General features: G+C 46.9%; 1 protein-coding gene across 6 annotated transcripts; it reads left to right on the top strand.

Annotated features, from left to right (window-relative positions):
- The first annotated feature begins 8,653 nt into the window (after nt 1–8,653).
- On the top strand, nt 8,654–15,462 carry CA14 (carbonic anhydrase 14). 6 transcript variants are annotated; one of them, XM_058715928.1, is made up of 12 exons: nt 8,654–9,003; nt 9,308–9,408; nt 11,445–11,465; nt 12,338–12,517; nt 12,910–13,052; nt 13,301–13,396; nt 13,489–13,642; nt 13,805–13,962; nt 14,287–14,407; nt 14,647–14,667; nt 14,784–14,868; nt 14,988–15,462. In XM_058715928.1, the coding sequence occupies exons 2-12, from the start codon at nt 9,354–9,356 to the stop codon at nt 15,049–15,051; spliced, it is 1,098 nt and encodes a 365-aa protein (XP_058571911.1). In that variant the 5' UTR covers nt 8,654–9,003; nt 9,308–9,353; the 3' UTR covers nt 15,052–15,462. The 6 variants fall into 6 exon arrangements, 5 of the variants coding, with proteins under 5 accessions (XP_058571911.1, XP_058571913.1, XP_058571910.1 ...); XR_009257736.1 differs by having other exon boundaries at nt 8,654–9,408; nt 13,489–13,575; XM_058715930.1 differs by having other exon boundaries at nt 8,654–9,408; nt 13,576–13,642.
- The last annotated feature ends 561 nt before the right edge of the window (nt 15,463–16,023 follow it).

Here is a 16,023-nt window from a genome sequence, read left to right as displayed (position 1 = left end):
CAGAAAGGGAGGTAGGCCTACTATGCAGAGGCAAAAAGCCCACCAAAAAACCAGAGTTTTAAATACAGAGGACAAACGGGTGGTTTCCAGAGGGGAGGTGGGTGGAGGGATGAGTGAAATAGGTGAGGGGAATGAGAAGCACACTTACCTTGACAAGCGCTGAGTAATGTAGAAAATTGTTGAATCACTATATTGTACACCTGCAACTAGTGTGTGATGCTGTATGTTATTTATACATCAATAAAGAGTATGAGATAATAACTATCAGGAGGAAAGGGTAGAAATATGTGTTGGGGAGGGATACTGTGTCAAAGAGGTAAATCCTCCTCTTTTGTAGTTGCAAGTTAATAGACAATAGTATCTGAAACTGAAAAATCAAGAAATAGCAGTATAAAACATGTTTTTGAAAATTTGGTGTTTTACCCTCAAAGAAACCACTAAAAAGTTGCAGTGATCGTCTTAGGAAATACAAGTTGGTGGGGGGGGGGAATAGAGTGTTATATTGTGACTTTTATCACTCTATTTGACTTTTTAAACTATGTACCTGTACTACTTTGATACAATTAAAAAATTAAATTTAAAAATAATATGAAGTAAAAAATAATAATATGAAGTAGGGGCGTCTGGGTGACTCAGTCAGTTAACTCTTGAGTCAGTGACTCTTGATTTCCGTTCAGGTCGTGATCTCACAGTTTGTGACTTCCGAGCCCCACATGAGACTCTGTGCTGACAGTGCAGAGTCTGTTTGAGATCCTCTCCTTCTCTCTCTGCCCCTCCACTGCTCTCTCTCTCATTCTCTGTCTCTCTCTCTAAATAGATAAATGTTTAAAAAATAATGTGAAGTAGCTAACAACTGACTTGGGGACCTCCTACAAAGATAATAAAATGTATTCAGTGTTTTAGCTATCTTTAAGCCAATGTATGCTTTTCTTATTCTGTGGTAAAAGATTAGAATGTAGGTATATTTTGTTACAGAGAAGTTTAGCATGCCAAATCCAAACTTACGGTTACAAGATAGAGAACTTACTTATTCAATGCCCAATGCCTGTTGACGGGATTTTGGTATACTCTTCTGCCTCATGTTTTAATAAGTGTGTCCCCCTACTTATTTCTTAATACAGTTTAGATTTTTGCCAAGGCTGTGTTTGTGTTTCCATTTAACTTTGGTTCAATCACATCAATAGCTTCCACAAAATGCCAAAAGCAAAGTCTTAGTAACCCAAAAGTTTAATGCAATCCTACTGAAATATATTGAAATTTGATAGAAGCTCGCCATTTAATTCAGGTTTTCTCCTGCTTGGTTATTTGAGCTGTTTTGAAAGTAGTATTTTGCATTAGTATAAATTATTTTGGTGCCATGATTTCTAACAAAATGATGGGTTTACTTTCAATATGTGTCTTTTTTTGTTGTTGTTTTGCTTTTTTTATGCCTTTTTTGTTTCTTATTCACTGTTTTGGTGCGTCTTTGAAGAGCTTGCTACAGTCACTAATGTAGACTTTACTAGCCTTTAAACCAAAATTTCCTCCAATTGAACATATCTCTCACTTTATACTGAAAATCCACGAAAAGATGGGATTCATTGTACAAAAATTTAACCATGATACAAGTTAATTTTACCTGTGTAATAGCTAAAAGGTCCTGAAGGAGAGAAAAATACTGCAACTCGTGTATATACCATTGCAGGAGTATGACCTTTATGGAGGGCAATATTACAATAAATATAGCAAAAAAACTAAAAAGGTACACAAAACCCAGGGCGCCTGGTGGCTCAGTCAGTTGAGTGTCCAACTTTGGCTCAGGTCATGATCTCATGGTTTGTGGGTTCCAGCCCTGCGTGGGGCTCTGTGCTGACAGCTCAAAGCCTGGAGCCTGCTTCAGACTCTGTCTCCCTCTCTGCCCTACTGGCACTCTGTCTCTGTCTCTGTCTCTGTCTCTCTCTCTCTCTCTCCCTCAAAGATAAACATTAAAACATTTTTAAAAAAATTTTTAAAGGTACACACCCCAAATTAAAATGAAATATCACAGGGCGTGTGGGTGGCTGTCTGTTAGCCATCCGACTCTTGATTTCAGCTCAGGTCATGATCTCACAGTTCATGAGTTCGAGACCCACATTAGGCTCAGCGCTGACAAGCATAGAACCTGCTTGGAATTCTCTCTCTCCTCTCTCTCTGGCCCTCCCCGCTCTCTCTCTATCTCCTCTCTATTTCTCTCTCAAAATAAATAAATAAACTTACAAAAATTATATACATATACATAAATATATATATATATATATATAATTTATATATACATATAAAACGAGCAAGTGGAGTTCTCACACATTGCTGGTAGGAAGGAAAAACAGAATAAGCACCAAGACAGACAGTTTGGCCTGTTCTCATGAAGTTGAACATACACTTACCATTCAACCAAGCACTGGGTGTTCATTCCCACTACTACTCCCACTGAAGAATAAGAAAAAATATGTTCATTCAAAAACCTGTACTCAAACGTTTATAGTGGTTTGATTTGTGGCTGTGAAAAACTAGAAACACACTACATGGTCTTCAACTGGTAAGTGGGTAAACAAAGTAGAAAAACTCAGCAATAAAATGAAACAAATTTCTGATATGCAACAACATGAATGAATGCTAAGTGAAAGAAGCCAGACTCCAAAGGCTACATACTGTATAATTTGATACATAAGACATTCTGGAGGGAAAGGCAAAATTACAGGATCAGAAAACAGATCAGTAGTTACCAAAGGATGAGTGTGGGAGGAGACGCTGACTACAAAGGACACAAGAGAATTATGGTGAGGTGGGGGTGATAAACTTCTGTATCTTGACTAAATGAAGGTTACATGACTGTATGAATTGGTCAAAACACATAGAACTCTACACTAACAAGGATTATGTATGTGAGTTATGGCTCCATAAACCTAACTTTCAGTAAAGGGTTGAGTTTGAACTTTTTCAAAATAAAAAGTTTTTTAAAAAAGCATCGGCCATCTTGCAATTGTAGGAAACAATTGGACAATGTGTAAATGCGTATGAACAAGGATATTCTCATTGAAGTGTTGTTACAGATAAAAACTGGGGGGGGGGGGGGAACCTAACAGTCCAAAGGCAGAGGGTTGGTTAAATATATTAGGTTATTTCTATACAATACTATTTCTATACAATTCTATACATACAATACTATGCTGTTTAAATTGATGACGGGGGGGGGGCGGCGGTGGGAGGGAGGGAAGGGTGGGTGATGGGCATTGAGGAGGGCACCTTTTGGGATGAGCACTGGATGTTGTATGGAAACCAATTTGACAATAAATTTCATATATTGAAAAAAAATAAATTGATGACAGGGAAGGGGAGAGGGAGCTTCTAGTGAACTTCTTTATCTGACTGGGTTCCTTGGGAAGTATAAACATTTCACTATTAGAATATCCAACTATATCTGGTGCTTAGAGTATCTCTAGAAACAAATGTGAGGTCACTATATTCTGCTTAGTTAGAATATTGATAAATATAATATTAGTAGGGAGAGAGTGAATCTAAATTGTAATTAGAGAACTTTCTGATAGTCATAATACTTTGAGGCTCTAGTGAATATGAATATATGCTGGGTTTTATATGTGTTCAATAATTTAAAATGTAGGAGTTCTTTTTTTTATTTAAATTTTTTTTTTTACATTTTTATTTATTTTTGAGACAAAGAGAGACAGAGCATGCGAATAGGAGGGGCAGAGAGAGAGGGAGACACAGAATCTGAAGCAGGCTCCAGGCTTTGAGCTGTCAGCACAGAGCCCGATGCGGGGCTCAAACTCACAAACTGTGAGATCATGACCTGAGCCAAAGTTGGACGTTCAACCGACTGAGCCACCCAGGTACGCCTAAAATGTAGGAGTTCTTATTTGGTCTCATTCTTTTTGTAACTCAAGAAAGGAACAAGCCATCTAGTAAAGCAGCAAATGCCTCAGAAAAAGAAGGAAGGAAGGAAGGAAGGAAGGAAGGAAGGAAGGAAGGAAGGAAGGAAGGAAGGAAGTAAATAGTGTCTGACTCTTAATTTTAGCTCAGGTCATAATCTCGTGTTTAGTGAGTTTGAGCCCCATATCCAGCTCTGTGCTGACATCTCGGAGCCTGCTTGAGATTCTGTCTTTCTCTCTCTCTGCTCCTCTTTCGATCGCTCTCTATCTCTCTCAAACAAAAGAAAAAAAATTTTTTTTAATTTGTAAGGTATTAGAATGTTAACACGATTTTCTCTGACGAAATTTTTAAGTGATGTTATTTTTTGAATCTTTTCCCTAAACCCATCAGATATTACTTGTACAATTAAAAAATAATAATTAAGAGGAAAAGTGACAAGCCATTGCTACGATCTGATTTTCTCTACCTTCTAGAGGCAACTCCAAGTAACTATTTCCTTTTTATTTTTTAAAAAAGAGCAAAAAAGTCAATTTTTACCAATGTGCATGGATTTATAAACAACCTGTGAGAGTGTTACTTAATTAAAATATATGTAATACCTGATATAACAAGTATGTTGGATAGTGGAACAATAGAAAGAATGCAGGATCTATGAGCTCAAAAATAGCTGCATTTCACTTTTGCAAATGCTGCCTTAGAAATGACTTGCAGCTTTCAGGGGCACCTGGGTCGCTCAGTCGGTTGGGCTTCTGACTTCAGCTCAGGTCATGATCTTGCGGTTTGTGAGTTCGAACCCCACTGTCAGTTCAGAGCCTGGAGCCTGCTTCAGATTCTGTGTCTCCCTCTCTCTCTGCCCCTCCCCTGCTCATGCTCTGTCTCTCTCTGTCTCAAAAATAAATAAAAACATTAAAAAGAGAGATTGTGAGGTTCTTGAGGGCAGAGATTACCTCCTGTTCATTTTTTTGAGAGAGAGCGCAAGTGAGCATGAGCAGGGGAGAGGGGCAGTGGGGAAGAGAGAGAGCATCTCAAGCAGGCTCCATGCTCAGCATAGAGCCCAATGCAGGGCTCAATCCCACAACCCTGGGATCATGACCTGAGCCAAAGTCGAAAGTTGGTTGCTCAACCAACTGAGCCACCCAGGTGCCTCTTGTTAACTCTTTATTTCTAGGGTGTGGTAGGGTGCCTAGCATCTAGAAGTCCTCAATACATAACTGTAAACTAGTGAAGCTATTGTGGCTCATCTCTGTAAAGTTGAATGCAAATAACAATGCCAGATGGCTGGAATCCCTACAAAGAATGGCGAACCCCCTACTACCTCCCCTCCTCCAGTTGGTATAGGGTATTGATTCTCAAGTGTGGTGCCTCAGACCACCAGCATCACCTGAGGACCTGCTGTAAATGCAATTCTCTGGACATACTCTAGACCCACAGAATCAGAAACTATGGGAGGGAGGCCCAGAAATCTTTATTTCTCACCAAGCTTTCCAGGTGATTCTGATGTACACTGAGGTTTGAGGACCAGTGGCATTACAGAAAGTCCAATGGGGCCTGTGCCCTTGCTCTGGTTCAGCTTAGCTGCTGTGTCTAACCATGAGAGAATCCCTAAACCCCTGGAAACTCTGTCTTCACAGGATATAACAAGGGAGTTGGAATGATGCCTGAGAACCCTTCTGGTCTAAAATTCTGTGACTACCAAAGACAGAAAGAAAGTAAACAAATGTTCCAATGACTAGATTATTCATTTGGTCAGCAAATACCAGGCAGTGATGTGGGCATGGAATCAACACAGGACACAAAATTACTCCTTTTTCATTACAGTTGTGAGATTTGAGACTACAAACTTACCTGTCTTCCGTTTACAATAGTCTCATAGTGCATTTGTCATGCAGTGTAAACTGGAAAACTAAGAAAATGATCCAGAGTTCTGATCAACCCTCCCCCAAATTACTTTGACTCTAATTCCTTTTTGTTTTTTCACTTTGACTTTAATTCTTGAAAGCACTAATATGTTAGGAGACAAGCGTGTGATAATAAATGTGATTGTCAAATTAGAATACCTCTGGGTCTACATTACTTCATGGTACAAGGTTGCTTCCTCTTTTAGAAAACCGAATTCCATCTAATTCTGTCTCCTTATTGATTCTCTCTTCTTGGTAATTAGTTATCACCTGTATGCTTGACTAAGTTCCTGGGTTGGTCATTCTCTTTTCCTTTTGATCTGTCTCCCTCCCACATTGAACTGTAAGGTATTTTAGACTATTTAGGACATTTGTGGATTTTAAATGTCCAAATGTCCTTTTTATGTATGTATGTATTTATTTATTTAATTTATTTATAGAGAGCATGAGGAAGAGGGGCAGTGGGAGAGAGAGAGAGAGCTCGACCAACTGAGCCGCTTAGGCACCCCTAAATATCCTTTTTAAAAGGACCTCTTAATGGGGCACCTGGCTATCTCAGGTCAGGAAAGCATGCGACTCTTGATTTCGGGGGTCATAAATTTGAGACCAAGTGGGGTGTAGAGATTATTTAAATTTAAAAAAGAATAAAATTTAAAGGACCTTTTAAGAAAAAACAAACCAAAAAGTCACCACGCTTGGACACTTGATTCTCTGACCTGTTTACATTTCGCTGCACTTGAAAGGACAGGAGATGGCGCCAGAAGGCAGTGGCATGCGTTAGATTTAGCCCACCCCACCGCTTCCCGGGGTGAGGAATGAGCTGGAGAGAGAAGTGGGAATTAAACAAAGGTGTCAGAGTTTAGTAGCTACTGAGGTGAAGGGAATGCGGGGTGGGGTGGATTTTGTTTTGTTTTAACATAAGGGTCCTCTTGACTCCAAATTAGCTTAGTGACAACAGAAATATCCATAGTACAGCCAAAGATCAAAATAAAGGCAAGTCCTTGGAGGATGGTGTTTGCCTAGAAAACAAGAGCCTGGAAAGGCTGCTCACTCAAGTCGGAAGGTGCTGATTTGGGACTAAGACGTTTTTGTGAAACAATGTTTATTTCTGTAGGCAAAATCCCAAATCCCCCCAAGCAGTGAAACACTTCCCTGAAGCAATCACACACCCATTTTAAATTAAAAATTTTTAAATGAGGGGCACCTGGATGGCTCAGTCAGTTAAGTGTCCGACTTTGGCTCAGGGCATGATCTCAGGGTTCATGAGTTCGAGCCCCGCGTCAGGCTCGTTGCTGCCAGCTCGAGCGCACTTCAGATTCTCTGTCCCCCTCTCTCTCTACCCCTGCTCTGCTCGCATGCTCTCTCTCAAAATATAAAGATGTAAAAAAATGCTTTTAATAAAAAAAATTCATAAGACAACCAGGAGGTGGCGCAGGGCAAGACACACTATCAGCCTTGGGAGGCTGAATCACGCTGGAAGGGAACTCTGTCCTGGCAGAGGTCATTCTGTCTAGGCCTGTTCTTTCCTACCATGCAGTAGATGTCTCTGCTTTTCTTCTTTTTTCTGTTCCTCTATGTTAACTATCTTGATTCCCAGGAAGTCTAGTTTATACTTTACGCTTTTTCTTCTTCTTAGAGGAAATGAGTGGGGCTTTGGGGGAACTTCAAAACATAAAACGCTCCTTTGAGGGAAAAATAATTGAGGGTGATGAGAAAATTCAAAGGAAATGACATCTGCAAAACAGTTTTGCTTTGCAGATCAATCACAGGGGACGGAAAGGCACGTGGCTCCTGCCTCAGCAGGCACTGATGATCCAGCACATGCATTATTCTGATCGTTTGGCTCTTATCCTGCTCCCTTATTTAGTTCCTGCTCCCTTTGTTTTGGCTTTTTCTTGCTCCTTGGCAGGAGCGATGAAAGCAGAGGGAGTTCAAATGGGTGCATCCTCAGAGCTGGGGACTCTGGTGAAGGGCATGGAGGAGAAAGAGGTGTGAGTGTCTGGCTCGAAATTATCTGTGCGTTCACATTCTCTAATGAGGGATTTAGGATGTACATTCCAATCGGGATTTCCAGTCCCATGAGGAAACAAGCACCAGCCCACATTCCTGAGACCCAGCAGCCTCTGTGCTCTACTCATCCAGCTCCCCTGTGGCAGATTTCACTCAGTCCCACAAGTCCTGCCACAGCCCTTTGTTGGGCTGGAGGGAAGACCCTGGGCCCCTCTTCCAACTAGATCACATGGTTTCTCTCTGCTCCCTCCCCTCCCTTTCTCTGGAGTCTTTTTTTTTTTTTTTTTTTTTTTTTTTTTTAGGGTGGTAATGATTGTTTCTGAGGTCTCCCCACCTCTCCTCCTGCCCTGGCCTCCCTGCCAGGGGTCAGTGTCCTCTTCAATGACAAAAGCCGTCCTAGATCTGGGCTCCCTGGGGAGGGAGGTGGCTGGGTCTGGCAGTTGGAGCCGCTGTCTCTCCATGGTGCTGCTGCAGCCCCTCCCCCGCTGGGCACACAAATGGGCTTTATACAGCAAACAAAACCACCCCCCTCCCACCCGGCCACACAGGCACGTGGACCCAGGCCTCACCGTGGGAAGGGGGTGGTGACAGGCACAAGAGAAAGAGATCGCTCCAAACAAGTTCTCTTGCCTCACTTCTCTTCTTTATTTTCCACAAGTCAGGTTTTAGCCCTTGACTTCCTACCCTCCACCTGCACCCTGAGTCCCCAACTCCTTCTGGTCACCTATCTCCAAACTCTGGACTCAGCTCAAATTCTGCAGGGGACTGGGAACAGGTCTTCCCACCCTCTGCCCTATGCCTCCCAGGGAGTCGCTCCTTGAGAAGCCAGATGGGATGGGAAATGAGAACCCAGGGTCCCCCTGAGGGGGCTGGATTGGACCCCCAAGCCCTCCTTCCAAGCCCCAGCCCACTCCAGGGGACACCTATCTGGACAGTGCCCATAAGAAGAGCAGAGGAAGGAAGAGCTCACCCCAGCTGGGCTCCTGAGCCAGGGCCAGGGCTCCCGTGAAGCCACTACCCGCTCCAGCTCCGAGCAGGGCCATCCTGCATGCCTAATCGGCTATTTAAGGAGCTGTTCGCCAGCAACCCGGCAGCACCCCCCCCACCACGTACACCCGTCCAGAGCCACCTTAAAAGCGGGAGGCAATTGTGAAGTCGCTGGCCTGCAAGTGGAGTGAAGACTGTAGAGGTAGATTTAAAAAAGAGAGGCGGCGAGAGATTTGTCCTGGGGACCCAAAACCCTGCGGTACCCTACTGAAAACCAAATCCCCTGGAAGCCCACAGAGACCCAGAGAACGCAAGCAAAAAAGAGATAAATACATCCAGCTCAGCTCCAAGAAACTCCTCTCTCTCTCTGTCCCTCCCCACTTCCTTCTCCCTCCCTTCCTCCCTCTCCCTTTCTCTCTCTCTCTCTCTCTCTCTCTCTCTCTCTCTCTCTCTCTCTTTCTACCTCTCTCTCCCTCCTCCCCCCCACCTTTCTCTGCCAACCCTAGCCCTCTAGTCCCCAAACTCCCAGTACCTGCTTCTTCTGGGGATACCATGTTGTTCTTCACTCTCCTGCTGGAGGTGATTTGGATCCTGGCTGCAGATGGGGGTAGGTACATCTGGATGTCTGTGTGTCTGTCTGTGCTGGTGTCCACGTGCCACCAGGCTCGCTTAATGGGGGAAGGGAAGAAATGTAAAAGGAAGCCTAAGGGGCTAGTATAATAGGCTCGGGATGGGGGGAAGCGAGAGGAGTGGGGAGAAGGGCACTTTCCATCTCCCCCCTTTGCCTGTACAGCCCTGCAGTTAGTGGGGATGGGGGGGAGGGTTGGGGAGCTAGCTGGGGAGCAGAATGTATACACACATTGCGGGAATCTCCTTACAGGCTACGGATTCTCTCCGGAGCTCTTTGCCCCGCTGCCCTAGTCCCAGGCAACCCTCCTGGCCTCATCTATTTCAGAACTCCCCCAATTAGGGAGCCAAGGAGGCAGAGAGTGAAAAGATAAAGGACTGATGGGGGTTGGGGGCATATCTCTACACTTCCTCATTAACTCAGATGCTTATCCCCAACTATGAACCTCTTGGCCAATGTCCCCTCCTGATTCTATGGGGCGACTGGTTTCCCAGTTTCTCCCTGAAAGCAGTAGCAATAATAAAGGCTGTTGGCCCTTTACAGTTTGCAAAGGACTTTCAGATGCTCCCAGGAGATGAGAGGACTTTTGGGAGAACGGGCCTAGGTGCTTCCAAGAGTGTCCTCAGGACCCCTACCCCTCATTTTTGTGTTTGCTTTGCCATATGCCTATGCTATGTATGCCCACCTCAGTATCCAGGACATAGTAGGTGTGTAATTAAGATCCCTTGGAAGAGCAAGGGCGGGGGAGGGAAGTGTCTAGAGAGCAGAAGGGAAATGCAGGGAGGGTGACGGGGTGAGGAGCCAGCCAAAAGGAGGGTTGGAAAGTGCATCTGAGGGAAAGAAAAAAATAGGGAAAAGGAAAAAGAGGTGAAGAATTAGCAAGTTGAGGATTTGGTGGGAGGGGAAGGGCAAGGTTACCGGCCCAGCACAGAACCAGGGAATTCAAGTTGTCTGAGTGTCCCAAGGAGCTGGTGAGACGTTGCTTTCCGCCCTTCCTTGGGCTGCTTTTCGGAGTTGTCTGAACCAAGGGATGGGCCAGAATGAGAGCCCAAGGATGAGATCAAGGATATCTCAGAAGTCTGAAGAATTTAAGGGGATAAGAGAGAGAGAGGAAGGAATTTAGAATTTTTTTCCAGAGTTTGAATTTGAAGTAGCAATTTGAATAATGCAGAGAAAACCTGAAAGGAAGGCCTTCCCTCTCCCCTTGAAGCAGTTTGGTCCTGGGTGAGGCTGGACCATCAGACCCCCAGCCTTTCAGCCTGAGACAGGATTGCACGAGAGCCTGGCATGTGACCCAGCTGGCAGCTCTCTTTTCCACATACAATGCTTCGTTTTCAGTCTGTCTCTGCCAGCCTGGCTGCCTGTGCCCACCCACCATCCTCAGTGTGGCCTGGACCCTGCCCTGACTCCTGCCTTCCCTAGCTAGCCATCTAGGGATCTAGGGAGCAGAGGCTCCTGGCAATGGGGAAAGTTTCCTTCAGAGCTACCGGGACCAAAGGAAGAACTTGAATGTTATTTCACAGCCAAGGGCCTCAACGTGTGCAATGCTTCAAAGCAAATGAATAATGTCCCTTCTCCCCTCAGTAGCAGCACCCCCCCACCTCAAACAACTGCAACCTTTTTTCCCCTCCCCTTGTTCTAGTCCCTTGCCTCCAAGTCCTCTGTCCACACCCTCACCTCACCCCAATCTAATAAGCGTGGGACTGGCTTGGCCCAGGCTCAGAAAAGTGAGGGTGGGGGCAGGGTGCCCATTCGGGTCCAGGTTAATTTTAGGCTCTGGGCTCGATCTACGTGTTTCTCCTCTCCCTGCACTCAGCACGCACCCTTACAGCCCGGCTGGTGATTTTAAATAGGCCCCCCGACCTTTCCACCGAGGTGTCGGGTTTCAGGGCTTCCTCTGGGAAGTGCTCCGGGCGGAGGGCGGAGAAAGATCGGCGGGAGGTGGGGAGGGAGGGGAGCGGGGAGGACGCGGCCCCGGCTGAGCTGTCTGCAGCCCCGCTTTCTCTGCCTTGCAGGTCAGCACTGGACATATGAGGGTGAGAGCAGAGCCCAAAGCCCACCGCCACCCCTTTCACACTGGGACCTCTTCACCTGCCAGGAAGACTTATGTCGAGTGTGTGGGGAGTTCGTTCCCTTTAGTTTCTCAGCCCAGCTCCTCCCTCCCGAGCCCCCACCTCCACTCCCGGCCCTTGTTTTCCCGGTCGGACTCCGGGACCCGATTCTAACTGCCGGATCCTGTACCTCCTGATTCAGAAAGGCTGGGAAACCGGGTAGGGAAAGGAACACTGAGCCTAGCTGCCAATTTACTTCCTGGCTGTCTTTCCGACCTCATTGATCCTACCTGCATCCGAAATTGGGACAGAGCCTGAGGTCAGGGGTGAGGAAGAGGCTGGCAGCATAGTTTGTGACCCTGGTGGAGGTGGATTTCATCCCTTTGAACTTCTGACTAAGGACTGAATTCCAGAGTCAAATGCAAGGTCCAGTGTGAGAGCAAGAAATGAATTGTGGGAAGTCAACCGAAAGAATGGTATCCCCACTTATTAGGGGCCCCCACGGAGACTTGCTCTTATGAGGATCAGTTTATTTTCCGGGCCATCCTGTTTCTGCTCTCTAGCCCCACCTCTCCAGGCACGCAGGCTTTCCATCCACCCCCTTTTCCTCCCATTCAGCTTTCTGGTCCCCAAACTGCTGGTAAGTAAAAGCCTCTGCTCTCCACCTATCAGGAGAGCTGGGGAGTCATCACAGCCTGGGGGCAGGGGAAGCATTCTGCAGCCTCAAGTCTAGCAGGGACCCCTGCCTCACCTAGCCTTGCACAACTGGCTAGGTTGCCTGGGTTGGTAGGGGAGGGTTCCAGAAGGGTGGCTGGGGCTTGGAGAGCAGGACAAATGTCTCTGGTAATCCCCACCAGGCCCACATGGTCAAGACCATTGGCCAGCCTCTTACCCTGAGTGTGGAAGCAATGCCCAGTCCCCCATCAATATCCAGACAGACAGTGTGACTTTTGACCCTGAGCTGCCCACTCTGCAGCCCCATGGATATGACCAGCCTGGCACTGAGCCCTTGGACCTGCACAATAATGGCCACACAGGTAAAAACCCAGGCTCCAAGGAGGTGTAAACTCCAGTTCCAATCTTAGGAGTCAGGAGAAAGATGCATTCTAACTTCCAAATTCTTAGAAGGCTTCATCTATAAATTTGGAGATGTGACAATGGTGATGAGACTCCTACAGCCTCATCAAGGGTGGGGAGTGAATGTCTACATTCAAGCTCTAAGGATGGATTGGTATCATAGCATGAATTGGATCCTCACTGAAAAAGGGAGACATCCCCCCATGAAAAGGGGGATATGCTAGAAAAGCAGAACTGGGTGCTACTGGGGGGCGGAGGCAGAAAAGGCTGGCCAAGTCTCCCAAGGAGCAGTGGCAATGGGAATGTGTCCACATTCCTCCACCAACCCTGACCTTCTCTCTTTTCCTCACAGTGCAACTCTCTCTACCCCCTACCATGTATCTGGAGGGATTTCCCCGAAAATATGTAGCTGCCCAGCTCCACCTGCACTGGGGTGAGACAGGATCCCTGGGGGGATCAGAGCACCAGATCAACAGTGAAGCCACAGCTGCAGAGGTACTGGGGAACAAAGCTTGGGCTAGGACACAGGGACAGGCATGGTCAGCTCCCAGGAAAGGAAGGATCTGGAAACTGGGAAAAGTCATACTTGGGGGATAAGGCCAACCTTTGTGGGAAAGTTTTAGGGCATACCGGAGGTGGTGGTGGTGGTGGTGGTGGTGGCAGTGGCGGCTAGGGTCAAAACCTTTAGGAAGGGGTAGTGGAGAAACATTAAGTGATTTAATTCCCTTTCCCCCCCCTCTCAGCTCCACATTGTACATTATGATTCAGATTCCTATGGCAGCTTGAGTGAGGCCGCTCTAATGCCTCAGGGCCTGGCTGTCTTGGGCATTCTCATTGAGGTGAGTGGCCCTCAGTCTCCCCCAGGGCTCTCTCCACTCCCTCTGCACCCCTCAGTCCTATTCTGCCCATGTTTGTTGCTCTCCCTCCCTAGGCTAGTCAGCAACCCACTGTGACCATTTGTTCTGTGTGTGAACGTCTTACTCCAAATGTGGACCTATTCCAAACTCTCCCTTTTCAGGTGGGTGAGACTAAGAATCCAGCTTATGAACACATTCTGACTCACTTGCATGAAATTAGGAATAAAGGTGAGCCTGTGAGATTAGACTTCAGGGACACTTCCCCAAAAAGGCCAGCAAGGCCTGGGATGACAGTGAGTTAGGAACCAGGGGGTGTCACCTCTGGGAGCCCTATCTAGGTAAGCTGGGGGCCAGCGAGGGGAAGAGCAGCCCTAGCCTGTTCTCCTCCAGATCAGAAAACCTCAGTGCCTCCCTTCAACGTGGGAGAGCTGCTCCCCCAGCGACTGGACCAGTTCTTCCGCTACAACGGCTCACTCACCACCCCACCCTGCTACCAGAGTGTGCTCTGGACAGTATTCAACCGAAAGGCTCAGATTTCCATGGGACAGGTGAGTGGTGAAGAGGTGAGGCAGGGGGCGCCTGGGTGGCTCAGTCGGTTTAAGTGTCCAACTTCAGCTCAGGTCATGATCTTGCGGTTTGTGAGTTTGAGCCCCGCGTCGGGCTCTGTGCTGACAGCTCAGAGCCTGGAGCCTGCTTCAGAGTCTGTGTCTCCCTCTCCCTCTGCTGCTCCCCTGCTCACGCTCTCTCAATAATAAACGTTAAAAAAAAAAAAAAGAGGTGAGGCAGCAGAGACCTAGTGGTAACCTCAGACCCTCTCCCACTCCCCAAAGTGAGTGATACTTCTCCCCTAATCCCATTCTTCTGCTCCTCAGCTGGAAGAGCTTCAGGAGACATTGTTCTCCACAGAAGAGGAGCCCTCAAGGCCCCTGGTACGGAACTACCGAGCCCCCCAGCCTCTCAATCAGCGGACAGTCTTTACTTCTTTCATCCAAGGTGACTATACAGGGCTTGGAAAGGAGATGGGAAACTGGGGGACTCCGTGCCAAGAACTAGGGAGTCCCTGGGAACAAAAGGAAGGATAGGAGGGGAAGCGGTTTCTAGGACTTGCTTAGACTGGGAACGCTTCTACCCCTGAGTGCCAGGTGATCTCCCCGGGGAATAGAGGTAGAGTACTGTTCCCCACTGGGATGGGGAGCTCAGGTCACACTGACCCAAGTCTTCTTCCCTTACAGTGGGATCCGTGTATACCACAGGTAAGCCGGCCCCACCCAGGTATGAAGAGAGGGAGGCATGCTCCACAAAGAGGGAGGGAAAGGCTCAGTATCTATGGGAGTTCTAGAATGAATGACACTTTCCACCTTCCTCCCAGGCGAAATGCTGAGTCTAGGAGTGGGAATCTTGGTCTGCTGTCTCTGCCTTCTGCTGGCTGCTTATTTCATCGCTAGAAAGATTCGGTGAGGTCCTACTTTCCATTCCTTCGGTCCTTTCTTTTCTACGGAAAAGCACTCTATTCCACCTCTAATCTGTTTCACCTAGGACACTAGTCATTTCCATGAACTATTCCCCCTTCCAGGAAGAAGAGGCTAGGAAACCGGAAAAGCGTGGTCTTCACCTCAGCACGAGCCACAGAGGCATAGACTCCTTCTCGGACATCATGGATGCCTTCCCTCATGCCAATCAGAGAGCTTCTAAAATGAGGGGCAGGGACTGGCCAGAAAATACTGTAGAAGTAGTGGGCAGACACCCCTCCTTCCTCCAGACAGCCCCTCCCGAGAGGCATGGACAGGCTCTCATTCAAGGAATAACAGCAGAGCCCGCGGCCTCTCAAATCATATAGATCAGGACCATCCCCACATTGACAACGCAGAGGGCAAATTGTGTTTATTAGTGGGGGAAGTTGGGGATGCACCCCAAAGTCCTCTATCCCCTTGCCTTTATGTCCCTTTCCCTACATGTCGTGCAGATTCTCCCCTTAGGAAAAAGAGTTGCTGCTTTTGGGGTTATATTTTTTTGCTCAATATATCTGGAAATTAAAGTCTCTAACCCCACCCCTGGCCTTACCTTTGGGGCCCTTGAGAGGAGAGGAGTTCCTTAATCCCTCAGGTGGCAGAGGTGTGCAAAGGACAGGGGAAAAGAAGCAGGGGTGAAAAACTCTTTTTACCCCAGTCCTGCGAAGGGAGGTCCACTTCTGGAAAATGCTTAACCCAAAGTTTCTGACATATGAGACCACCAGCCCGGGTTTTTACCCTTGTACCAAAGCCATGCTGGAGGGGATCAGAGGTTGCCAGGGTGGGAAAGAGGTTGGGTAAGAGATGTGGGAGGGCAGAAATCTCAATTAACATGTTATCCCCTCCCTTAAAAGCCAAGTTCCCCCACAATTATAAATTCCTTTTTATTAGTCAAAATCACAATCACCTTGATTAAAAGGATGGGATGTGCCATCCTCAGCAGAAAATGATACAGTTCATAGAAAACCTCCCCACCCCCCCCCCTCCACACCCCAATTAAAAACTAGAAAAAAATCTGCCCTCCTTCCCTGTGATGTCATGGTAGTCTGACTTCTCCAGGGGCATTGCCGCTCCGGAGTGGGCCAGCTCACCGCAGCACCC

The sequence above is a fragment of the Neofelis nebulosa genome, chromosome 2 (assembly GCF_028018385.1).
Source record: "Neofelis nebulosa isolate mNeoNeb1 chromosome 2, mNeoNeb1.pri, whole genome shotgun sequence".
Lineage (NCBI taxonomy): Eukaryota > Metazoa > Chordata > Mammalia > Carnivora > Felidae > Neofelis > Neofelis nebulosa.
This window is presented reverse-complemented; position numbering and strand designations above follow the sequence as displayed.

Coding starts and splice junctions, on each gene's coding strand:
- CA14 (XM_058715928.1), top strand. CDS start 9,354: ATGTTGTTCTTCACTCTCCTGCTGGAGGTGATTTGGATCCTGGCTGCA. Junction 12,518..12,909: donor GCACAATAATGGCCACACAG/GTAAAAACCCAG, acceptor TTTTCCTCACAG/TGCAACTCTCTCTACCCCCT. Junction 14,668..14,783: donor GGGATCCGTGTATACCACAG/GTAAGCCGGCCC, acceptor CCTTCCTCCCAG/GCGAAATGCTGAGTCTAGGA.